Source organism: Ambystoma mexicanum, chromosome 4p (assembly GCF_040938575.1).
Source record: "Ambystoma mexicanum isolate Mex_15411 chromosome 4p, UKY_AmexF1_1, whole genome shotgun sequence".
NCBI lineage: Eukaryota > Metazoa > Chordata > Amphibia > Caudata > Ambystomatidae > Ambystoma > Ambystoma mexicanum.
In genome coordinates, this window is record NC_090927.1 from 787,807,671 (window position 1) to 787,834,273 (window position 26,603).

Below are 26,603 nucleotides of genomic sequence, written 5' to 3' on the forward strand. Positions count from 1 at the left end.
CGTCTTAGCCTATCCCAAATCTAGATAGCACACCAAAAGTTCACTGTGTTGTATGCTACGTCTTAAAATTGTGTCACACCTAGATATTGTACCCAAGTGAAATTGTATTGCATTCCGCCATCTTAGCCTATCTCAAATCAAGAAACTCAATCTAGATAGCACATCGAAAGTTTACTGTGATGTATTCTGCCTCTTAAGACAAGTCTAGTTATTGTGCCCAAGCGATTTTGCATTGCATTCCGCTCTCTTAGCCTATCTCAACTCTGGATAGCGCACTGATAGCACACTGAAAGTTTATGGAGTTGTATACTGCCTCTTAAGATTGTGGCACATCTAGATACTGTGTCACATCTAGACACTGTGCCCAAACGTCATTGCGTTGCATTCCGCCCTCTTAGCCTATCTCAGATCTAGATAGTGCACTGAAAGTTTATTGAGGTGTACTCTGCCTCTTCGACTGTACCACACCTAGATAGTGCGCTCATAGTTTACTGTGCTGTATTCTGCCTCTTAGGTGTTAGGTGCTTTCCTGCTCCCCATGCTATTGCTATATATCCGTATGCCCCCTCCTGTCACTATAAGCCCAGCCCCCTGTCGCTATGTGTCCATGTGTCGCTATGTTCCCTGCCATGCCTGTTCACGTGCCTGGTCTCGGGCTTTAAAGATTACCATCAACTCACATCACTATGCTTCCTCTCTACTATACACCATCATTCAACTAGAACACAGCTATACCCCTGATTAATTCGGCCTAGCTGTTCACATACGAATACTACCCCATGAACACATCATCCTAATAAAACACAGCTAGCCGAGCACATTCCGGCCTAGTCGCTCCTTCAGGCCTAATGCAGCCAGAGACCAGTCTGGATGTCCTCCCACCAGACTGCACACATCCAACTGATATCTCCATCACCACACCCAACGCTAGGATGCAGCTACCACCCGGCAATTACATCAGCTGCACACATATCTGGTGCACCCAGGCACCCTACGACATTATCTCTCTCTACTGACCAGAACTATGGTTCCCGAGGGCGTTCAACCTATCAGCGCTTTGAGGTCATACCAATGATATATAGAGTGTTATACAAATGCCAAGTAACATAACATAACATAGTACTGAAACTGCCATGCTGGACCTTCAGACACATATGCTTGGCATTATGGACAAAGGCAGGTTGGGCATCCTAGTGTTGCTAGACCTATCTGCGGCCTTTGATTTACTAGATCACAGACAGCTAATTTGGGCGCTGGAACAGATGTGGAGGCTGCTCATCAAGGACAACAAAATGGTTCCTCTCTTACCTGGCCAATCGGATGTCTAAAATACACAGGGGGGAATCCTTATCACCCCTGGCCACCATTGACTGTGGAGTGCCTCAGGGGGCTAGTCTATCCCCTCTGCTATTCAATCTATATTTGGGATTCCTCTGCACAGTTCTTGACAACAGAGTTTACTTCACAAACTACGCCGATGACACGCAGCTGGTGATGGAGCTGAGTAGTAATCATGAAATTGATGCCCGTAAACTTCAGTTTATAACATAATAGAGGCTTGGATGACATCTAACTGGATGTGTCTAAATGGGAATAAGACAGAGTTAATGATCTTCGGATCACGACAGGCCCGCGCCAAATTAGGCAAGAAATACAAGACCTTCCAGATCAAAAACTCTCCCATACGGGTCCTTGAAAACATAAAGACCCTTGGTATCCTCCTGGAAGCATCAATGGGTGCAGAGTCACATGTAAGTAATATGAACAAAAACTGCTAATACTACCTGCGACTGCTAAGTCATATTAGGCCTTTGTTGAATGAGAAAAAAAGTGCTACCATAGCCAGCGCCACGATTTTGTCTAGACTGGACTGTGGGAAAGCTCTTAATGCTGGGAGCAATCAAGGGGTGTTTTGCTAGATGGCAGATTATTTTGAACAGTACAGTAAGGATTGTCAAAAAGAAAACCAGGAGGGAGCATATCACTGTTGACAGAAAAGAAATGCACTGGTTGGCTGTCAATGAACGGATTACCTTCAAAGCCATGACCTTAGTCCACAGATGCCTTCACAGCAGGTCCCCAGTCTATTTGAGAGAACAGATAACCCGTTACACCCTAGGTCGATCATTGAGGTCTGAATCAGCTGGCCAAACTGTCTGCCCTTCCTTTAAGTCTTCCAATGAGCTTGGCAGGTCATTTCTAGTAAGAGCTCCCCAAATATGGAATGGATTACCAAAGGCATTCAGACTTGAGAGTAATTATCGAATCTTTAGGAAAAGCTATCTTTAGATAATCTCAGCAGACTCCCAGGAGAGTCAATGAGCCTGGTCACTGTCCTGTCTAATTTTGTTGTTCTTGTCTAAATGTATGCGTCCGGATGCCTGCGGGCTTCGGCTAAATATAAATAAATAAATAAATACAAATAATGGATCGACCTCCGTTGATTCTGCCCAGTGACAAAACCTTGTCCACTTGCTTTTGTACTGGGTCATGGTAACATCGCTCCTAGCCCCTTGTATAATGTCTAGGTTGGCATGTGACAGATACAGATGCCTAATTGTGGCCTGTTCAGGAACCACGCTGCAAGGGCTAACTTCTGGGGGGTGGGGTGGATGACCATGCCACCCTGCTGAGAGAGTAGGTATGTTGGGCCCAGCAGAAGGTGGACCGGGGCCTGAGCTGACAGGCTGAGTAGTTCCGAGAACAATGGCCTTGCTGGCCACCACAGAGTTATCAGGATGATACGGAGGTGCAGGGTCTCCCTGATCTTGCAGATTACCCTGTGGACCATGGGCGTGGGAGGGAAGGCATACGCTTTCATGTTGTTCCACTCGAACTGCATCGCGTCGGCCAGGGAGCCCCTGCCATGTCCCAGCCAGGACGCAAACTGAGGGCACCTCCTGTTGTACCAGGTGGCAAACAGGTCCACCTGCGGATGACCCCACCTGTCGAAGATCCCCTGACGGACCTGATCGTTCAACTGCCATTCGTAGTTGTAGGCACCCAGCCTGCTGAGCCTGTCCTCCTCCAGGTTGGACTCCCCCGGGAGGTGAACTGCTGCCAGGTGCATACCGTTCCCCAGAGCCTACTCCCAAATGTTGGCTGCCAGAGTGCAGAGGGGAGAAGACCTGTGCCACCCTGCTTGTTGATGTAATACATGCTTGGTGGAGATGTTCGTCTGAATAAGGCTTGCATTGCCGCTGATCATCAGGAGGAAGGCTTTGAGAGTGAGCCAAATGAACTTCAACTCGAGCCAGTTGATGTAAGCCGCCTGCTCCTGGCGGGACCATACCCTGTGGACGCTGTGGCTGCCTAAGGTAGCTCCCCAGTCCTCTAGGGATGAGTCCATGGTGACGGTGGCCTGAGGTGCTGGTTGACGGAAGTGCCTGCCTATCCGCAGGTTGTTATCCATGCTCCACCAGTCTAGGTCCTGGTGGAGATGCTGTGGGATGCTGACCAGTTCCGCCTGGGAACCTTTCTCTTGGCTCCAGGAGGCTGAGAAGAGCAACTGCAAGCACATTATTTTGAGTCTTGTATGTGGCACTACGAGGAGACATACCGCCATTATGCTCAGGAGGTGTTGGTACTCCCACACAAAGGTCACTGCTCTGCTGAGGAAATGCCCTGTGGCCCTCTTGATGGCTGTGATCTTGTCCGGTGAGGGGAAAATCCTCTTGAAGGCCGCATTCCAGATACGGCCCAGGAAGGTTAGACTCTGCGTGGGCTCTAACTGTGATTTATTGAGATTGATGGAAAATCTCAGCTCATGTAGTGTATTCAAGAGGGCGGAGGCGGTGTGTTGGACTACCTCCGGAGACCTTGCTCTGATGAGCCAGTCATCTAGGTACGGGTAGACGTGGTGACCTTCAGCCCTGAGCAGGGCTGCCACCGCGTTCATTCTTGTAATGACCCTGGGGGCCGAAGTGAGGCCAAAGGGTAGTACCTTGTATTGGAAATGGAAACCCATGATCCTGAACCCCAGAAAGGACCAGTGCGGCTGCCAAATCGGGACGTGTACGTAGGCATCCTTCAGATCCAAGGAGCACATCCAGTCTCCCACACACAATGTCTCTGCTATAAGCGCTGGGGTAAACATCCGGAACTTTTGAAGAGGAAGGGACAGATTCAAGGTGGAAAGGTCCAACACAGCTCTCAGGCCAGCCTGGTTCTTCTTGTGTATGGTGAAAATCTGTGAATAGGAGACCAGACCCCGCTGGGAGGCTGGAATTTCCTCCACTGCTTGGCTCTCTACGAGTGAGGGAATTTCCGCCAACAAAGTTGCTGTCCCAATCTGTGGGAGCGGAGTGGAGGAGAGAGGAGAAGAAGGGATAGGTAGCCAGAAGCGCGTGGATACTACTGAGAGGATCCAGGGGTCCGTGAACCTTGCATGCCAGTGTTGTGAGTGAAGGGCAAGTCTGCCCCCACCGGAGACTCGTGAATCCGGATGTCAGTGTCATGCTTATTTTCCCTCTGAGGCTGGGGCTGAGGAGGGGGACTGGAAAAAGGCCCTGTGAGCTGCCTTGTGCTGCTTGCGCCTGTGCTGGCTCATGGATCTGTCCGGTTGCCTGGACCGTCTCTCCTGGAAGCCTCTGAAGCTGCCGAAAGACTGACCTTTGTCTGAGCGCTGGTGCGCCTGGCTATATGCCTTGGGGTTGGACTTAGTGAGGATTGATAAGCACTTGGCAGTCTGTGAACTGTTGTTCTTCTTATCGAGTTCCTCGTCCGCAGTGGAATGAAACAGATCGCTCCCCTCAAAAGGACGTTCCAATATACACTCATGGACATCCGGGTTGAACTTAGTTGCCAGGCTGTCCTTCTCATGTCGGTAGCAATACATATGGCATGCCCTGAAGTGTCAATGTGAGCCACTGCACAACTATTTTGGCCTCAGCCAGCCCGGCCGTGAAGTGCGCCTGGCTCTGCACAGGAAGCTCAGGAAGGAAATCGGCGATATCTCGTCAGAGCCTTTGATTGACAGTGGCCAGATGGGTTGGAATAGATTTTCTTTCCATATGCTTCAGAGATCTTCTCCTCCTTACCCAGGAGTGCAAAGGCTGATGTAGCCGTTGACGATTGTGGTTTGGAATAGAGTGACGCCGCTACAATCACCGAGGAGTGTGGCTGGGGGTGTGCCGACAGCAAGAGGGGGGGTCACCCTCAGTTGCCTAAACTTGGCGTTGAGGCGCCTGTTGGTAGGCTGTACAGAGTGTGGTTTGAGCCATCCTTTTTTGGCAAGCGCCACCACATCTTGGCAGGCGAGTGAACCAAGTTTATGTTTGCAACTAGTAGACCTGAAGGAGGAGGAAACCAGGTCTACCAACCAGGGTCAGGGACCCACCATAGCTTGGAGGAGCATCCAAGCCACTCATCTTCGTTGCATTACCTGGTAAGAGGAAGTCAGGTCTGCCACCAAGTCACGGACCCACTGCAGCTTGGAGGAGAATCCAAGCCACTCTTCTTAATCGCTGTACTTGGTAAAAAGGACGCTGGGTAAGCCACCCAGCGTCAGGGACCCACCACTGTTTGAAGACGTACCCAAACTCCTCTTCTTTGTCATAGTGCCTGTTGAAAAAGAACCAAGCTTGCTAATCAAGGGTTGGGGACCCCAGAGAACGAGAAGAAGCCTAAGAAGGGCCAATTGGGGGACAGAGATATTTCACCACCAATTGTTGGACTATGGTGCAAGCCTGAAGAAGGCTAGCGAAGAGAGAAATCACCCTGTAGTTGACAAAAAGCACCAGAAGTCTAAGGAAGGCTGGGGGAAGGAGACATTCCACTACCACTTAAAGGAGCTAAGAATCCCGGAGATGGGGGCTAAGTGGACCTGTGGGTCCGCTGACCCCCATCTGGAATAACCCCAACTTCTCACCGGGTAGGCACCCGCGAGAGTTCCAGTCCTGGATAGAGGGCGGGTTAGTTAAAACCAGCGATTTCCTAGAAGGGGGAACTCCCATCACATTTGAGAGATGTAAAGTAAAATTTGGAGTAGGAGAACAGGAAAGATTCCATTATGCCCAGATCAGGCACTGGATGTCTAGCAGGCTAATCCGAGAAAAATGTGGCAGAGATCTGACGGCTCTTGAGTTCTCTTTAAATACACCAACTAGCAGGGGTATGATCTCCACTATTTACCGCCTCCTGGACAGGACAGACCTGGGGAAAAAAGAAAGATACATGCTGGAGTGGGAAAAAGATCAAGGCCGAGAAAAAGAGGTTGAAGAGTGGGGGAAAATATGGACGAGATTGCACAAAAGCTCTCAATGCGTCACAAATAGAGAAGGGGGATACAAGTTATGCTAAAGATACTGTATGACCCCAGTCCAAATTCAGAAGGCCAATCCAGGTGCTCTTGGAGACTGTTGGCGTGGTTGCCCGGTACCCGGACCACTGTTCCACATGGTATGGGACTGTCCGAAGGCTGAAATGTATTGGAGAGAAATACTAAAACACATTAAAGACATCACTGGGCTCTCCTTACCCTGGGATCCGGGGATTGTCCTATTGGGGGAAACAGGAAATGGCACATACCCACTGTCAGGACAGATATCCACCCTATGCACTCACCTGCTCCTAGCGGCGAAGATCGCAATGGCCAAACTATGGAAAGACGAAGGGGGCCCAATGATAGCGTTGTGGTGGTTCAAATGTTGGGACATAGCAGTAGCCAAGAAAAGGCGCCCTGAACAGAACACTGACCCACTTGGGGCCCGTTTTTTGATTTTGCGGCTAAATTCCCAAACCTTACCAGGAGGCCCCCTCTCACCGGATGGCTCCAGTGCAGCCCGCTTTTCTGAACACTGGACCACACCCAAGAAAAGCGGAGAGCAGAGAAACTAGCGTCAGATCGGGCCTGGACCGTTTCAAAGTCGGCAACCACAGAAACATGAAACCATTAGCAGTTCCTACAATCGACAAACACCTTGGGAAACTTGTCAATATGAAATAACTTGTGATTGTTGCATTACTGTGATTTCTGTATTGAATTGTAAAATTTCATAAAATGTTTTTTTTTTTTTAAAAAAAAGGAGCTAAGAAACCCAGAACTGTCTTTTTTGTACAAGGGAAGAGAATCATTTCTCTGGGTCAGGAAGACCTCCTTTTTAGTTAGTTTAACTTAGAGCATGAGGGGCAGAGCTAAGATTCTGACATTGGGGCATTTTACTTTTGACATCCTGACTGTGATATAGTTATTTTGGTTGAGGCATGGAAACCCCTTTTGGAGTTTGGGTAAGAGAGGCTTTTTTCCATTTTTGTAATATTATAAATGTGTATGCCAACCACTATGACCACTCAGTGTCAGAGTCTTACTACTGCACCCTTACAGCAGACTACTGTTGAGATCTGATTAGAGCAAGGGGGACGCTTTCCAAGCCTTTGGCCACTAACCATGGCTTGATGCAAGGCTGCATTATGGCCCCTGTTTTCTATAATCGATGTGTAGTAAATATGGATAATGCGATCAGGGATCAGCGTAATCTTCGGCCCAGAATTGGACAAGAATCCATCTTGTGGCTCTCTTACGCGGATGATACTTTGGTTCTTGATCGCATTCCAATTGGTCTACAGAGAACCTTGAATACGCTTTACAATTATGCTGTTACGAATAATTTAAGAATTAATTTGCATAAGACCAAGGTGATGGTTATAGGGAGTAAATCTTGGCCCAAGCCTGCTCACAATTGGAAAATAAATGGAGCTTCTTTGGAGGTAGTCAACTCTTATTTATATTTTGGCATAGCAATAAAAAATCTTCCTAACAAATCTTATTATGAAAACGCACTAGTTTGCAAAGTCACACAAAAATTGAATTAGATTAAAGGGTTTATGGCTAGGTAAGGAGGACATAATATTGAAGGTTATCTCCATGCATATATGCATCTATGATTCCTAGCATTCTCTATGGATTAGAGGTTTTAACTGAAAAATATGTACTTTGACTAGAAGAGCTGGAGGGTAAATTATGGCGTGCAACATTAAGAATACCTCGCTCAGTCCCTATAGAAGCCACAAGGTGTGAGTTTAGGCTTACATCTCAGCTCACGGTACAGAAAATTCAGTGCTGTAAGCTGTATGCAAAGATAATGCTTGCAGGAGGCCTGGAAGATAGTCTAATGGATATTATTGCTAGGGATTATTGTGCGTGTAACACCAATGCTCCCCTTTTGAAGTTGGCGAATATGGTCAAGGAATTCCTCTTAGCAATTAATTTGGATCCATCTCCCATTTCTGAAATGACGAATACTCTGTTTTATGTGAAGTTAAAAACCAAAGCCATGGAGTGGGACCTGGAAAATAATCTTGAGACTTAATTAAAAAAAACAGTCTGCAGCGTACACCACACAGTGCATAACACTAGGGAAACCTCAGAGTTACCCGACAACATTTTTCAGTGATTAACTCAGACGTTTCATTCTGTATTTGCGCTTCAATGTGCTCCCCACTCATGATCATGCTGAAGCTTGGGTGGGCCCCTTATATGAGGCAAGGAAGTGTTGATTGTGTATTATAGAGGCAGAAACCACAAGTCATATAATTACTGGTTTCAAGGCACTTAACCACTGTTGTCTTAAAAGTATTTGGTCAATACCCCAACAATCAACACAACGGACCAATTTTGCCCAATTCAGCAGAGTTCATAGTCATAACGGGAGCAGCATATTATATATGGAAAATGGCAGCTAGGCTTTTTAGGGGAAAACTGGCTGAGATATGGTGTTTATAAATAAGTTATGGGTATATTTGTTAGAGTATTGTTGGACGAGTGAGCATTGCACACAAGTTTTTTTTTTTAGATATCTTATTCCAGAATTGCATAGGAGATTTCAAAAATTGCATATGTTAATTTTGCATGCACCAGTTTGAAGATTACGAAAAATGACGCATTATCATGTTGAAATTGATGAATTATTAATCTGCTTGTTGCATCATGTTTGTGTGTATGTACTTATATTATTGTATGTGTAATTTCATTGCTGTGCTAAAGGTTTTGATTAACCATAAGCACGTAATAATAATGAAAAGAATGCAAATACCTTCCAAACCTCAAATATCCTGCATCTTCACCGTTTTGTTATGGAGGCACCACACAGCAACTGTCCTCACGGTGGGCGCTTAACAAATCAGAAATACATAAATGCACACTTAACTCAAGGTGTCCCACTGCTTTCTATGAAAGAGCTGTCTTTACAATAAAACAGGGAAAAGCACAACTTACAACGGACCAATTACAGTGCAAGACAATTTTCATGGCCAAGTGATGCAATGCAATACAATACATTAATAATGGATGACTTTTCAAAAGGGCTGTTGCAAAAGTCTAAATAAAAATCTTAAAACGGAAGTACCTGTTGATAACCTTGAAGAAGCTCTTCTTGTTCTTTAATTTCCTTTTGTATTTCCTTTAACCTTTCATCGGTGATGGGTTCATTTAAATCTCCCATCAAAGTTTTGCTTTTTTGACTCATTTCCTTGACACTGTGTAACTGAATGCATACACATATAGTTTAGGACAGGGAGGACACAAGCAAATGAAGGAAACATGTAAAACGCACATGAACAGGCATAATACAATACTGCTAGTAGTATCAGGCTGTAAATGCAACAGAAGACAGTTCTCCGCTTCTCACAGAATCATCACTAATATACCACTATACCATTATTCATGTGTTACTTTACACAGAGTTACGATCATCTGGTTCCCTCCAGGAACTTAAGTTTCCATGAAGATACCAAACCAAGACAAATTGATCTAAACTTTGCTTCACCCGCCAATATTTAACAAGGATCCGCCAGCTTGCTGAAGGGCAAAATCCCCAGAGTACAGTGAAAGTGGTCTGTAAAGAAAAGGTTTATCAAAAACACACTACATACACATTTCCCCTATCATTTATCAAACTACATGTCGATTCAAAAAGCGATTTACAAAAGAACAGTGCTTAGTACAAATAGACCAGGGGTAACACCCCAGAAGTGACCTGTGAATTCCCTAGAGTCACGGCTTGGAACATTTTGTGAAATACAAATATTTGCGAACCTTGCCAAGCCTCCCCTCCACCTCCCAAACCCAACTAGACTACATTTTGGGAAAGATACGTTAAAAAAAGCGGGGACTCAATTGAGTGCAACAGGAAAACGGAACGAGCGAAACGATATGAAGAAAAAGGACTGGAACTATCAAGACCTGACAAGGGGATGGGATAGTTGGGAAGGGGAGTTTATTTCATGTTTTGTTTAAACAAAATGCCAATAAAAACATACATGGGGAAAAAAAGTTATTAAGACAGTATAAAAAACACTGTTGGCCTAGTCCCCATTCATTTTCCCATAGAGAAAAAGTCACATTTTGCTCAAGCTCACAGCGACAATCGCTGGACGGAATTGGACCAGGTATTTCTTTATTTATATTTCACTTGTACAGCGCACTAATCCTTAGGCATCAAGGCGCTGATTATAGGCATTCAAATTGCACAAGTATTACATAGTGTTATAGGAGTGCGACATAAGGCTATGGTGAGTCAGTGTCAATGTCAGTTGAATCGGGTTAGGGCTCCCAGATCGTTTCAGTGGCTGGTGTTGGGTGCGGACAGTTATGTTGTTGTTGTTGGCTTGGGAAAGAAAGGGCATTTGGCAATTTCCTGAGAGAACAGTATGGTCTTTAGGTGTTTGTGGAAGGTGAAGAGTGATTCTTCTGCTTTCAACGATGGTGGTAGTGCATTCCAATTTTTAGCGGCTAAAACCGGGAAGCCTTTACCCCCTGATCTTTGACGTTTGAATTTGGGGGTGGTAAGGCGGTGCCAGCAGGTGGTGCATGTGGGTCTTGCGGTCTGTGCTGACTCGATTTCCGGAAAGGGTCTGGGGTTATTGCGTCCAGTAGTTTTGAAAATATGAAGAACGGGGTGCCCCCTCTCCCAAAATGATAGCTATATCTCGCATGGTGTATTGCAGCACAAAGGCTGACAGGATTTTCATAAATGAAAAAGTAGCAATTTCTTTCCCCAAAATTATATTGCTAATACTTTTGACTTGCTAAATGGATTCAGATTAAATTTTCAAAACAAAACGTTTGTCAAGGGGCCCCCTCCAAACTGGAAATGTTGGTACAATAAGTTATGGAATGAAAAAGTTGTTAAGAAAACAGTTTTCAGCCCATTCATTTTTTGCATAGAGAAACAGTGCTGTTTCTTAACGACCGTAGCATGAAAACCGCTGAACAGATTTGGAGCAAATAAGAAACAACTTGGGCATAAAGTGTTGACTTAAATTTCTTGACTGGTTTGGGGTAAATCAATCAAGTAGTTTTTAAAATATTTGACAGAGAAGGGGTTGCCCCCTGTAAAACCTTTATATCGGCCGTGGTGCCTTTTACATCAGAGAGGCTGAGCGAGGTGAATAACATTTGACTTGCTGGATGGATTTGGATGACCTTTTCCAAACAAACAGTTTATTAAGAGCCAAACTAAACTGAACATTTTGGTAAGGATTCATTACAAAATGAAAATGTAATTAAGAAAACATAAAAACGTTGTTTTCAGCCTACTCGTATTGATTTTCCCGTAGAGAAAAAGTGCAGTTTTTGAACAGCCGAAGTGTGAAAACCACTTGGCAGATTCGGAGCAAATAAGAAACAATTTGGGCACAAAGTGTTGATTTAATTTCCTTTACTGGTTTGGGATAAATCCATCCAGTAGTTTTTAAAATATCTGACAGAGAACAGGGTGCCCCCTGTGCCTTAATACCCTTATATCGGTCTTGGTGCTTTGCAGCAGAGAGGCTGAGAGAGGCTACTAACCTTTGACTTGCTGGATGGATTTGGATGACATTTTCTAAGCCAAGCGATTGCCCAAGCCCCCCCCTACCCACCAAACTGGACATTTTGGGAACAATTCATCAAAAAATGAAAAGGTTATTAATAATGGTGTGAATACTGTATAGTGGCACCAGCATGTATACCTAGTGGGTCCAAAATAAACATATTGGGGAACATGTACAGTGTACATGGCCACTGGACATGGCTAGTGGCCCGCTCAGCCATGGCCACCTAGTGGGTGTAAAAGAAACATATTGGAGGAACATATACAGTGGCCACGGCCGAAGGCCAGTGGCCTGTAAGAAAACTATGGCATAACAAAACCATTGTAATTCACTTGGAAAAAAACGCAATCAAAGAAGTTGACCAGATTAAATGCAGCAAACCCCTTGAAATTCAGCAGATGTGTGGGACGTCATGACTAGCTTAACTTGGCACGTTCCCGTTGCAAAGCCCATGAGCACATACGTATTACAAAAGAAGGGATTCACAATGACCTACAAAATGGCATTATTGGGGACATCAACAGGAGCGCGCCAAGTTAAGCTGGTCATGACTTCACACATCCGCTGAATTCCAAGGGTTTTGTTGTCTTACATCTGGTCAATTTAACTGCAATGTTGAAATTCAGTAAAAAGACTTGGTTAAGAGAAAGTTGTTAAGGTGATCAGACTTAACGCATCAAAACCCTTGAAATTCAGCATTCACGTTTCAACTTTGTGCCCCTTGTTGCGCAATGTATGACTGCAATGATGACATCAATGGTTTGATTCATTACGTTTTGAATTATGACAACTTTGCTTTGTGACATAACACATGTACATATTTCATAACACAGTACATTGTAGTCTGCTCTTGTTTCTTTAACACTAACACATATGTAGTATAAGTAATATTCTTAGTCACTTCCTTTTAAAATAAATGATGAATTTAGAAAAGAAATGACTGAGAATATTAGCAATGCAAAGTCTATTAAATATTTACTTTCTAATCTCCCTTTCTATCCATCTCCTTCGGCTGTGTCCACTGTACAAGTTCCACTAATAGGTTTCTTTGGGGCCCACTAGCCATGGCCTTCAGCCATGGCCACTGTACATGTTGCACCAATATGTCTGTTTGGGGCCCGCTAGCCAGTGGCACGATGACCCTTTACCCACTGCCCAGTAGATGTGATCACTATATGTGTAAAATGTCATTTTTTCCCACTCTCCTCCGATTCCCATGGGATTTACCTAATATTCCCTGATAATGACAACGAACTACACATACAAAGATAATGAACTACCCATGTCTGCGAGATTCCCCTGGTATTGTTCGGAAATCAAATACTCTTCCCAGTCCTCACAGGCACTCTCTAGGTGCCCCTTCCACTTTCCATACCCCTCCAATTCTCTCAGCTGCTTTTTCCCTCTCTGACCCTCTCCCATTACCACCTTTCACTCGTTGGTTCTTGTGACACATTTTCTTTTCTGACCGCGTTTTACGTTATTGCTGCGGGAATATCGCGAGATTCCCCCGATAATCCAAAAACTTTTGAATTGTAGCTGGCTCCCCAGACCACCTCAAATCTCCAATTTCACATGGTATCCTCTTTCCCCCTCCCCACATCAAGCCTGACGCAATTGCATTGTTTTTCCTCCTCCAAATATTTTTTGAGCACTTTTCGTTTTCGCATTCCCCCGGTATTACCCTGATAATCACCTACGTAGAGCAATAAAAAAAAAAATCAGTCTTCTGAACAGCCTCTCTGCTGCAAAGAAACATAGGAGATAAAGCCATTTTTTGGAGGAGTAGGAGGCAGCCCCTTCCCTGTGAAATATTTTTAAAATTACTGACCAGATTTACCCCAAACCTCTCTTGGAAATCGTGCCCAAGTTGTTTCTTATTTGGTCCAAACCCGCCCGCCCAGCACTACAAATAAGGGTTGTATCAGCCACTTTTACACCCTAAAAATAGGCAAATACTCCCAAAAAATAAAAATAGGGAGTCAAAATACTCAACAAAAAATAGGAAACAGACACGTAGAACCGTGTGACCCTGCTTTCACTCACAAAGCTCCATGGATATTAGTATGGATCAGTAGTGCAGGTAGCACCACAAGAAGAAGCTACTATTCTAACTGCCTGATCGGAAGAAGTAAACATGTATCTTTTAAGTGGATGAATAACTTATGTGCAAAGAAATATTCATTAAAGATTTATGTTTTCTAGTTAAAACATACTTTTACTTCCTTATAAAATACTCTCTTTGGGAATTCGACTTACATTTTTTACTCCCTAAAAAATTATTTTACTCCCAACTTTAAAAAATAGCGAGTAAAATACTACCACTTCCAAATTTTATCTGGAGCTCTGCGCCCAGCAGTTTTTGCGCTTCTGCTTTACCACATTTGGACTTTCTCTTTTGGAAAAAGAATGGGAGTAGGCTGAAAACAGCGTTTGTTTGCTTTTTTAATAACCTTTACATTTTTTAAAAAATCTTTCCCAGAATTGCCAGTCCGGGGGAGAGGGGGCATGTGACAAACCTTTTGTTTTTGAAATATCAGTCAAATCCATTGGAAGTCAAATATTATCAGCAATCGAATTTTCAGATTTTCTAAGGCTCGTTCATAGGTATCACCTTAACCATAGGGCGGCGACCACCGTCCTATAATATATATATCTACATATACCCACACATATAAAAATAGAAAAAAAATCATTTTCATCACATCCGACAGATCATCACTGGAGCCAAGATCCCTACAAACAATTGCAGCTTGCTGAAGACCAGAGGACGGCCCTTTCAGCTAACCAGCATTGCCTAAGTTATTGCCCAATTGCCCAAGTACCAGCAAAGCCCTGATTCTCTCTCCTGAACTCCAGAAGACCCTCATCAGAGATTCGACCCCTTGACTGTTGGGAACAACCTGCCCCGACCCCTGCCGGAGGGTCTATGCCTGCTGATCATGTTGTTATTCTTGTCCTACATTTCTCATTTGTTTTACCACACAGTTATTTACAGTGTTGATCTTGACTCAACCAACTATTAAAAAACACTTTCTAAAGGTAAAGTGCTGGTGTTCTGTTAGCAAGACCGCCCAATAGTGAATGAATAAATGTACATGATAATAGTGGTGTGATAATAATTAGCTGAACCTTTCATTGCTTAGAGTGTATCTTTAAGACCTACTAAATAATTGTATATTTTGTACTCTTCAGTCTAACTATGTCTGGAGTGCTCTGTGTGCGTCTCATTGTAGTTTTAGACCACGCTCACACCTGTCCGGAGTCTAAGCCTTACTCCTCTGCTACTCTACCTTGACTGATTTTGGCTAGACATCAGTGTCTTTCCTGTTCACCATAATACGTTGGTGAATGGCACCCTGTTTCTGAATGGCACCTTGGTTGTGTTTGATGCAGATTATTTCACAAAAGGTACAGCACTGTGAGAGCACAACTTCTACTCTTCCCCTACTCTACCCTCTTAACACTAGTTTCCCCCATGCTCACTTCCTACACATCCAACTCTTAGCGCTGATGCACATGTTCAGCTGGCTGGGCAAACCAAGCTTGCTTCCATGAAAATGGGGATAATTTCTTGCAAAATAAGCTGGTGAAACCCTCCAAACTAAAAGCGCAAACCTAAGCACCTCTCAAGCCCATCATGCAACCACACACCACATACATCTCATGCTATGCATTGTCCGTTAGGGAGAATTCTCTGTAAAGGCTAATTTCCCAAACCTAGTGAGTCCCCCAGCAGCTTTGCTGGATTTTTGGGGTTTATTTTTTCTCCTGCTAAGAGTGAGACTTTTCCTCCCACTCTTAGACATGATTTGAGGTGTTCCTTTGACTTTGTATGTGTTTTATGAGCTATGGGGTCCTTTACCCCATAGGGCTTCATGTGTTTTTGGTATGTGGGTTACACTGCACCCTCCGTGCCGTAACCCAGGGGTGTCGTAGCGACCCCCAAACAGACTCCATACCCTGGACTGACTACTGTCTCCCAGGGCATGTAAAGTCACCATTGGCTTTACTAGTCTTAAATTGTGAACAGAACCAGTACAAACCATCATATTGTGGACATACTGGTCGTGGCAATTCGATTGCCCCGGGGTCTGTTGTTCGAGGGGCACTGTCCAGTCCCCCCCGACCGAGTTTTGGCTGGTGGCAGTGGATACTACTTTCTATATTCGACCGCAAATATATTCCTATGGGATTTTCCCATTGTTCGAGGCTACCACTCTTTAAAATAGCCTCGAACATACCGCCGGTTTATTAAATTAATATAAATTCACCAGTTGGTATTTATTGCCGAAACCTGGTTCCAAAATGGCGTTTGTGTTCGCTTCTGTGACTCCAACCCAAGTCGAGCCCTTTGTTCCACTTTTTGGCGGGCTTCTCCACAGAAGCCTCCAAAAGTGGTGCCACTCTGTCTGGGTACCACAGGGGGTGTGGGAGCGGGTTTAGGCACCCTGGACTGAGTTACCTTGGTAACTCAAGTCGCACTCTTGTGTGATTGGCCCAAGTGGTGAGCCGCCCGGCTCACCACTTAGCATGTTTGAGTGACAGCTAGGCTGAATGAATGGGGGTTTTCTTCATAATAGCAGGGCTTTGGGGACTTGGAAGTCGCCACAGGACCTAAAGAATCCGAGGAGGGAGAAGCCGAGCCGACCTGCAAGCACGACACCACCGGTGGCGCCCTGCTGAACCGTCTCACCACTTTTCCCGACGACAGAGGAGATCTCCAACCCGGAGAGTCTTCTTCCTTTGACTGGTGGGGATAACCAGTTTGCCCGTCTTTTCGCCTTCCTGGACCATCTCGTGGCCACCTTGCCCATGCCAAGCACCCCGGCAACCGGAATACCACGGTTTACCACTACCACGAAGAAAAGGGTAGTACCTTGTAACCAGAAAAGTCTGCGGCTGGTTTCTTCCCTGGCAGTGCAACGACCTCCTCTTCCTCTGGACGAAACACTGACTTGCACCCGCTGCCGGGAACAACTGCCCCCGCTGGAGCGTTCTTCCCATTTTCAGGTACTGTGTCCCGCCTGGCTTCCCTTGCGGCAGATCGTTCGGGGTGACAGTAAATCCTCAACTTTCTAACCTGGGTTAGCCTGGGGCCTGTTAACTAACTTTTCCTTACTTGATCTCAATCTTTTATGAACTATCTACAAAGACTCTTTGGGCATAACCCCACTGTGTGATCCTGGACACATTTCGCTTTCCCTCTCTTAGAGTGGGCCTGGCATTTGAACTTCCTTGCTGATAGGTCCTGATAAGGTTGTCTTTGTTTATACTGCGGTTTGCTTTAGTTTAAAAAATAATGATTTTTTATCTCTAATGTGCAATTATTTTATCCAACAAACTTTAAATTGCGATGCATTTTGACAAAACCAAAAGGTTCAGAATTGAAGATTTGCATGACTTCATATCCAATTCAGATTATGCATTTGGGAAGTAGAAACTGTGGGATGCAGCTTTGTGCTGTTTGGGTAAAAGTACAACACTAATTATAGCTTTTCTGCATTTTGTAGAACAAAAAGCAAGTGCCTTGCTGCAAGCCTCCACCTATTAAATACTACATAAAATTGGACAATAAAAAATGTCTGCTTTCTTTTATTAGTACCCGGCGAGAGTCAAGCAGAATGCAACACGCATTCTGATTGGCTCTTGCCGGGTCATTACCAGGCCGTGATTCCAGCCGCCTTGTCCACGGTGGGGGGCGTGGCAGCCCCTCAGCCAATGAGGAGGCTCGAAGCGGGGCCATCCCCGCTCCAAGCCTCCCCACGGCTGAGAAGCTGCCTTCGCCACTCGCCGGGGACTTAGGTAGGGTTTTTTGTTTTCTTCCCCTTTCCTTCCACCTCCCTGCCCTCCCCCACCCCACTTACCTTCTGCCTCCTTTATCCACGGTGGGCAGCGTGGCAGCCATCCCCGCTCCGTGCCTCCACACGGCTGGAGGCTACCGTCGTCTCCCGCTGGGGAGTCTGGTGCGTCTTTTTTTTTTCCGCTCCCCCAACCCCACTTACCTTCTTCTCTGTCGTCTTTCGGGAACACTTCTGTTCCCAGCACGTCTGTTCCCGATGGCCGCCATGGAAAGGGAAAACTGACTCTGTTTTCCCTTTCCCGGCGGCCATTTTCTTGTTTTTTTTTTCTGTCCCGAAACGCTGCAGCGTTTCAGGACAGAAAAGACTGCTTTTAGTGCCCCGGTCACGCAGATCTTGTGGGCCGGGGTACTAATAGAAATATGCCCCTCACGGTGGGGGCATTACCGAGTCAGGTAATGCCCCGGGGCCTTCATTAAGGACCTCGCTTCGCTCAAGCCTATAACTATGGGCCCCGGGGCATTACCTGACTCGGTAATGCCCCCACTGCTCGGGGCATATTGCTTAATTAATCACATTTTTATTAATGTAACCCGCCTATGTAAACAAAGGGAAAATTACTTAACTGTAATGTTCTCTCTATGGATTCTTCTCCCGCAGATTCCTCATCAAATAGATATCGATTCCAGCGCCAGCTGCTCAGAAACATTTTCTATAAGGGGCATAGTACAACTCAATCCCTCTTGACTTGACCATGCCACTAGTCGCCTCCGGACGGGACATCAGCCGCCATGTTTACTACGTCACTACACCCACACCTCAGTTCCTCACCTTTTCTTCCCCCACTAGCTCAGCAGCTGCAGAAGAAGTATTCAAAGGGATTCGGTTGAAAATAGCCAAACACCTTTTTCTTGAGGAACAGGACTGTACTGAAAGTCACTGACTGACAGCATTACAACAACAAGGCATCAAATTGTACCTAACACATATAAAGAACATTACTGGAAAGTAATTTCTCCTTCAATGGATTGCATTTTCCAACATATTCCTCATCAGTTAGATTTCCAAAGCAGTGCAGAGTGTGGAGACAGGCCGAAAGTCCCTAAACAAAGAATGATCTGCAAAACCGCTCTTCTGAATTGAGCACCTCAAACACGTGTTACATCGAGGCACTAATGCTTGGTGAATGTGTGGAGCGACAACAATGTTGCTGCTTGATATATTGCATTTACTGGAACACCCCTCTGCAACGCAGACGATGCTGCCACACCACTGGAGGAATGCGCCCTGATGCCTGTTGGCAGATCTTTACCTGCTCTCGGATAAAACTCTGCAATGAGATTGTCTGTTTTGACATAGCCAGACCTTTCCAGGACAAAAGAGAATGTCACAAAGAGTTGGTCATCATGCCTGAATTAAGCAGTCCTAGCCACATAAAAGCAGAAAGCCCTCTTAGGATCCAGTCTGTGCAGCCTCTCCACATCAGAGAAAGAACTTATGAGCAACTAGATAAGAAGAGAGGGGAAGTATTGATAAACATACCCTAGGAAAAGGGGAAATAATTCCAATCATTTGTATGAACATAATTTTGAAGAGAAAATCAGATATGATAAAGAGCTTAGAGAAAAGCAACAATTGAATTATGCATCTAGTATAGCACAACAAAGCTCTTAAACTCAACCGATACAAAGAGAACTACAACCAAGAAGGGAGAATTAATAAGAGATATCCAAGAAGGATCCCCAAAGAGGAGAGAAAATCCAATAACCCAACTAAGGAACTGAAGAGTTCTGGTTCAAAAAGTCACAAGACATTATGGATACTAAAGACTGGCACTAGAAGTACCTTCAGGAGAAGGGAGCCATTATCCTGATTTCAGTTGGGTTGTCACAGTGATAGGTCAGTAAGGGTAGTTTTGGACAGCAGACTTTTGCCTTTGGACATTTATGACTGACGGATGAGCACCTTAGTTAATAACATTGGCAGCAAATACCCATAGAGTTAGGCAAAGAGACGTAAACCGTATTATATACTCTGCACTATGCCCTCAGTGAGTGTGTCGTCCTTCTGACTCGCCATACCACCTTTGATGAGCTGCACTGCCCAGGCATCGGAAATATCTCCTTCCACTGAAGCAAGTGCTCGGAAATTCTCCCTCCAACCGGGTAAATATGTGGGGAAACCTCAAAGCTGTTCAGTGGGCGCTGATGCCCTTGCCGCATCTGCTACTGTCTTCTGGCGCCTAAAGGCTCCTCTGCTCTGTCCGTGACACCAGAAACGCCTCTTTCCTTGCCTGGCTTGGAGGAGCTGTGCTCTCTTTCCAAACAGAATGTACCGTCTGTAGTCTTTCCCTAGAGTAGAAGCCGGAAAATTGCTCAGCAAGTTGCTGCATTGCTAAACCTAGCGACTTGCCAGCTAAATTAGAATTCTTGAATTTCTCAAGTATTCATCGGCTCTTGGGGCCGAACAGGTGCTCACCGTCGAAAGCTATGTTAACAGCTTAGTTTGGAAATTTGGCAAGAAACCTGAGCTGTGAAGGTAGGCGGACCTCCTTAACACAGTGGACAAACCCTTTGCACGGCCTAAGCAATCTGCAGTGTCCAGGCCTGACTGCAGTGCTTGTCATGCCACTTTGTTGCAGTCATCAACAATCCGCAGGGACCCATCACTCATTTTAACAACTGGGATGTGCTCTGCTGCTTCCGCTATGAGTCTCCACTGCTCATGAGAGTACTTCGCGAATGTACAGGATGCATTAACTGCCTTCAAAGCCATGCTGCCCGAGGTGAAGATCTTCTTAGATAGGGTATTTTTTTTAGTAGATTATTGTGGCAGGTCGGAAGGAGGAATTGGACACTCCGAGGACATTATTTAAATCTTGAATGAAATTATAAATAAAAGGCCTAACTTTCCCTGTTGCTAGAGGGAATACCCTACCTATTTAAAGTAACTAAAGGTGCTTGTCAGTAAGTTCAAAATAAATGTGTCCTCTGTCCAAACGAACTCTATCTGACCCAACCATTATATCTAACTAAATTAAATAAGCCAGGAGAGTGTCTTATATTTGCCTGGTCTTCTCTTCAGATAGACTCTTTATTTACAACATTTATCTGTAGTACACATATTTCTTAATAAAGTCTTGTTGAATAGTCTCTGAGATCAGTCCTTGTAGTTCTTCAAAGACACTCTTGATTTTCGTGCTTTCTGTGGTTCTACATTTAGAATCTTTTCTCTGGAGGTGATTCCTCAAACTCTTGTAATCCCATGTAAACTCTTCCCAGTCTTTAATTTCAGGATTTCGGTTTATTTTGACCCCTTTTTAGGCTTTCCTTACAATGAATTATCTGTCGTACACTCTCACCTCTTTTATCCTGTTCATAGGCTATTTTCCCTCCCTCCCAGGAGATTTGTTTCCAGTCTTTGATTATTCCACACCTGGGTTGGGTAAAGCCCTTTTGTATATTCTTTTCACTTCTCTTGTTAACTGGTTTCCCTTTTAATATCTTGTCCTCAGAACTGGGATGAGTTTCTTTCTTCTGATAATAATTCTCTTCTGCAACCAGGTTATTAGTTACTTGCTTTCTCTGCTTTTTACAATTCCAATTACACAGTCTCATCTTTACGTTTTTCGTCATTAGAAGGAACACGTTACTTACCTGTAACTGTTGTTCTCCAGCATGGATTCACATGCTCATGAATATTCCCTGTCGTCAGGCTGGGAATCCTCGGTAAAGAAAAAATCAGTATCAGTTTCGTTTCTGATCTGTCTTTCTTAGTAGTAACCAATCACTGATCTCTGGGTCATACTGCCCCCAGCCAATGACTACCCTCTCCCTAAGCCCCGCCTCTGGCAGCCATCCTCAGATTTGGTAGCATGCAAAGTGGCAGTATGACCAAGAGAAGAGCCGCAGAGGGGTAGGCGGGAGGGTTCGCATGTGAATCCATGCCAGACCCATGCTGGAGAACAACAGTTACAGGTAAGTAACGTCTTCCTTCTCCAGCATGGGGTCTGGCATGGATTCACATGCTCATGAATAAAAGAATACATAGCAGTATACACATGCACAACCACGGGAGGTGGCAAAGGCTCAACATTAAGCATTACATCCAAAACTCAACATTAAGCGTCTCTTACCTCCTCACCAGGCTCACCTTAGACGAACAGGTTGCACAGCACTGCTTGGCCGACCCTGGACTCCTCCCTGAAGTCCTGATCGCCGCAGTAGAATCTGCTGAAGGTGTGCGTCGACCTCCACGTAGCAGCCCTGCAGATGTCCAGCAGGGGCACACCAGACAGGAACGCCGTGGTAGCAGCGATCGCTCTGGTCGAATGGGCTCTCGGACGGCCGGGCAGCGGTCGGTTTGCCAACCGGTGACAGTGCATAATGCAGCCGGAGAGCCATCTGGAAATGGAAGTCTTCGAGAGAGCCTTCCCTTGATTCACAGACCCAAAGTTCACAAACAGTTGTGACGTCTTCCCAAAACTCTTTGTGCGGTCCACGTAGAACTTCAGCGCTCTAGCTACATCCAGCGAGTGCAAAGTCCTCTCGGCCAGCGTCGAAGGCGACGGGAAGAACACTGGTAACACCAAGGGCTCATTGAGGTGGAAGTCCGACGGCACCTTGGGAATGAAGGAGGGATGCGTCCTCAGCACCACCCTCGTGTCATGAAAAGTTAAGTATGGAGGCTTGCAAGATAGGGCCTGGATCTCTCCCACTCGTCATGCGGAGGTGATGGCCACGAGGAACGCTGTGTTCCATGACAGGAACTTCAAAGGCGCCGAATGCATAGGCTCGAATGGGGCCCCCATGAGCCTGGTCAGCACCACTTTAAGCTCCCACGCCAGAGCAGGAGCCTTCACCGGCAGGAACGATCGGAATAGTCCCTTCATAAATTCCTTCACCAGGCGATGAGACCACAAGGACGCCCGTCCCGCAGTCCTGGTATATCGGGAGATGGCAGCCAGATGTATTTTGATGGAGGCGTGAGCTCGTCCAGCTTCAGCCAGCAACAGTAGGTACGGCAGTACTTGAGGGGCCGTAATCCGCAGAGGGTTAATCTTCTGTGCACGGCACCAGACTTATGACCGTAACTATTGAGAGTTGAGGACGCCCTGGCTTTTGCAAGAACCTCTCTGCAGTCAGCCGGGATATCGTACCCTCCAAACTCTAGTGCTGCAGGAGCCAGGCCTGCAAGTTCAGCGACTGTGGGTCGTGATGGAGAATGGAGCTTCCTTCTCTGGAGAGAAGATCCGCGTCCGCCGGCAGCTTGACTGGTGGGGATGTTGACAAGTCCAGAAAGTCCGGGAACCAGATCTGCCTCGGCCACGCCAGTGCGACGAGGATCATTCTGCACCTGGACTTCTTGAGCTGGTTGATGAGGCGGAGCAGCAACGGCAACGGAGGGAACGCGTATAGAAACAGCCCGTCCCAGGGGAACGAGAAAGCATCGCCCATGCTCCTCGGCTGCGGGAACCTGCTTGCGAACCTCTGGCACTTGGAGTTCGTCGCCGTCGCGAAAAGGTCGATCAGGGGTTTGCCCCATCGTCGGAAGAACCGATCCACCTGGTCCTGACGTAGTTCCCACTCGTGGCACGAGCGCAGCTCCCTGCTGATGCTGAGTGAGTCGGCTATGGTGTTTTTTATTCCTGCCAAGTGGAAGGGAACCAGAAACATCCCCTGGCCGATGGCCCAGTGCCACAGATCCTGGGCCTCCTTGGATAAGGCTGGGAATCTGGTGCCCCCTTGCTTCCGTATGTAGAACATCGTGGTGGTGTTGTTGGTGAAGATCCTCACCACTTTGTCCTTGAGGGACGGAAGGAATGACTCGAGCGCCCAGAAAACTGCTCGGAGCTCCAGAATGTTGATGTGGAGAGACTTCTCCTCCGGGAGCCAAAGGCCTCTTGCGTGGAGATCTCCTGTGTGGGCCCCCCAACCCTCCAGAGAGGTATCCGTCGTCACCATCTCCTGAAACGCCGGGGTTTGAAAGTCTGTGCCTGTAGTGAGGTGAGCACGGGTGCCCCACCATAGGATCGCCCGATGGAAATCCTCATCGAGAGGGATCCTGTCTTCGAAGCAGCCCGTCGCCTGAAACCAGCGGGCGTCGAGGAACTCCTGTAGTGGACGCATCCGAAGTCTGCAAAGGGGTACAAGATAGATGCATGAGGACATCATCCCGAGGAGGGACTTGATGGACCTCACCCTGGCCACTTCCGTGGCTAGCAGGCGCCGCACCTTGCCCAGAATGGTCTTGGTCCTCTCCTCTGACGGGGAGGCCAATTGCCCCACTGTATCGAGCTTCGCTCCCAGAAACAGTGCTACTTGCGACGGAACCAGGTGGGATTTGGGGTAGTTGATGGCGAACCCCAGTTCCGTGAGCAGCCGGATGGTCCTCGCTGTGTGTTCGACGGCGAGTTCTCTTGTCCTTGCCCAGATTAGCCAGTCGTCCAGGTAGGGGTAGACATGGATCCCCTGCAGGCGCTGCCACTGGTGCCAGGCACTTGGTGAATACCCTGGGTGCCGACTTTAATCCGAATGGTAGGGCACTGAATTGGTAGTGGCGTCCCTGAAACACGAACCTGAGAAACTTTCTGTGTCCTTTTAGAATGGGGATGTGGAAGTAAGCATCCTCCAGGTCCAACGACGATAGGAAGTCGCCCTCCTCCAGCTGTCCCAGCACGTGCTGGAGGGTGACCATCCTGAATTTCTGCGCCTTGATGTATTTGTTTAACCGACACAGGTCCAGGATGGGGCGCCAACCGGCTGTCTTCTTTCTGACGAGGAAGTACCTTGTGTACACTCCAGAGCCCCGGAGCCTCTTGGGGACGAGCTCATTGGCCCCTTTCTTGACCATCGCCCTTACCTCCAACAGCAGTTGAGGGACGTGATTCTCCTTCCTGGCCACGGGAGGAATGCGAGGGCACTTCTTTTGGAATTCCAGCAAGTGCCCGTTGGCCAGGGTGTCCAGCACCCAACGGTAGGTGGAGATGGACTCCCACACGCTGATGAACTTCGTCAGCCGGCTTCCCACCGGGGTGCTTCGGTGGGGGCCTGATGACACGGTCGGCCTTGGCCTCCTTGGCGACGACAGCGGGATCCCCCTTGCTTGCCGCGACCTCTGTAGGCCTCCTGGGACGAGGAGCGGGCCGTCTGGCGGTATGTGGAAGAGCCACCGCTGGATCCCTTGGAGGCACCCTGTCTGCCTCCGGAGCTCGGAAAGGGCTGTTGTCGTTGAAGTACCCCTAGGGCCCGGGCCGTCTCCGAGTCGGTCTTGATGGCCTGGAGCGACACGTCCACCACCTTACCAAAAAGGTTGTTGCCGTCGAACGGCATATCCAATACTCTGGTGTGGATGTCCTGGCGAAAGTCCGTCGCCTTGAGCCATCCTCGTCGTCGGAGGCAAACTCTGTTGCCCAGCTGACGAAATCCGGTATCGGCAATGTCCGTTGCCACCTTTATGGCGTGATCCGACACCACCTCGCATTCCTGTCGTCAGGTAGGAAGTCTAGCAGGGGAGCTATCTTGAACCAGAGCTCACTGTTGTAGCGGGCCACGATCGCTAAGGCATTGGCCGCCTTAGTCGTTGTCGCCGCCGACGAGATGACTCGTCGTCCAATGGAGTCCAACTTCTTGCCCTCGCTGTCCGGCGGAGAAGTGGAAGTTGAAGCCGCCGCACCCGCTGCTTTCTTCTTGGCCGCTGCCGAGACGACAGAGTCCGGCGTGGGCGGGGCCCTGAGGCACAAGGGGGCGGCATCGGGGACTCAGTACTTCTTCTCGTACCCTTCCCTCTTGGCGGGTGTCGTGGAAGGGTTCTTGAGGAAAGCAAGCCCCTCGTCCCAGATGTCGTCGAGCAAAGGCACTGCAAGGACGGTCTTCCTCTTGGCCTCTCGTCGTTGGTAAAGAAACCCTTCCTTTTTTTGTTCTTCAGGGCAGAGCTGGAAGAGCTTGGATGCCCTGGTTATCATGGCGTGAAAGGAGCCAATTTCGTCGGCTGGAGAAGCCCGAAGAGGGGTGGGGGGATGACAGGATATCCGGTGTGTCATTGCCGCCGTCGTCTGTCCCCGTCGCTGTATTCGTCGCTGTATCCTTTCTAGGGTCCGGCGAGGGGTCCACCGGCCTCGCGGTCACAAAGGGCGGAGAGGGGTGGACTCTCCTCCGCTTGTTCGGAGGGTTTCCCGACGGGCCTGGTTCTGGATCCTCCATCAGGGTCCGTGGTAATCTCATCCTTATCTCGGTACATAAGGATTGGATCGCCAACAAAATGGCCGCCGAGCTATCCTGGGGCTCGGGTAATGGCTGCAACGGACGGGATGGCCCCTCCACTGGGCTCTCTTCGTCGCCATCGTCACTATCTTCGATCACGTCAGCGGGGACCGTCCCCTGGGATCGAACCTTCTCGAACCTCTCGTTGAAGCCTATGAACCTCTTGTTGAGGCCCTTCTCGGTTTCCACCAGATCCTCCTCAGAGGCTGATTCCGAGTCTGTAATGGCCACCACACCCTCCCTCTTTTTCCGCCGGGGACTTCACGGGGGTCTTAATGATGGGCTGGAAAGAGGATTCCCTCCACGGTGGCAGGGGTACTCTGCGCCCAGAAGCCGTTTCCACTGGCGTAGTCTCAGCCGGCTTCGCCAGGGTCGCAGCGACCACTTCGATAGAGGCCTTTGCCGGCTGGATCAAAGCCCTCACCACCTTAGGTGCGTCCTGGGCCTTCGCCTTGGGGGGAGGGTCAGTGCCTCGCTCCCCCTTCAAGATCGACCGGGGCCGCTCCAGCAGCTTACCCGGGTTCTCGGACTTCCTCTTCCCCGAACCAGAGCGCTGGCTCGTGGTTGAACGTGCCGGGGAAGTCGCGCCCTGCCTGGCAGCCGAAGAGCCCGACCTTTCGGCGCTCCCGGTGCCCGCGGACTCCCAGTGCTTGGCCTTCTGTTGGGCCCCCATCGCCGGGGTGCCCTCACAGGACTTAGAAGCCCGCTCAGACTTTTTCTTCGCCTTCTC

The 26,603-nt window shown here is 47.5% G+C and overlaps 1 protein-coding gene across 3 annotated transcripts in view; it reads right to left on the reverse strand.

The window, feature by feature from the left end:
• Positions 1–26,603, reverse strand: part of CEP162 (centrosomal protein 162) — a 2,248,134-nt gene that overhangs the window by 1,000,909 nt on the left and 1,220,622 nt on the right. For all 3 annotated transcript variants that reach the window (XM_069606335.1, XM_069606333.1, XM_069606334.1), the window contains one exon: positions 9,345–9,482. In XM_069606335.1, coding sequence (XP_069462436.1) covers positions 9,345–9,482 — 138 coding nt within the window. The remainder of the gene's footprint in view (positions 1–9,344; positions 9,483–26,603) is intronic.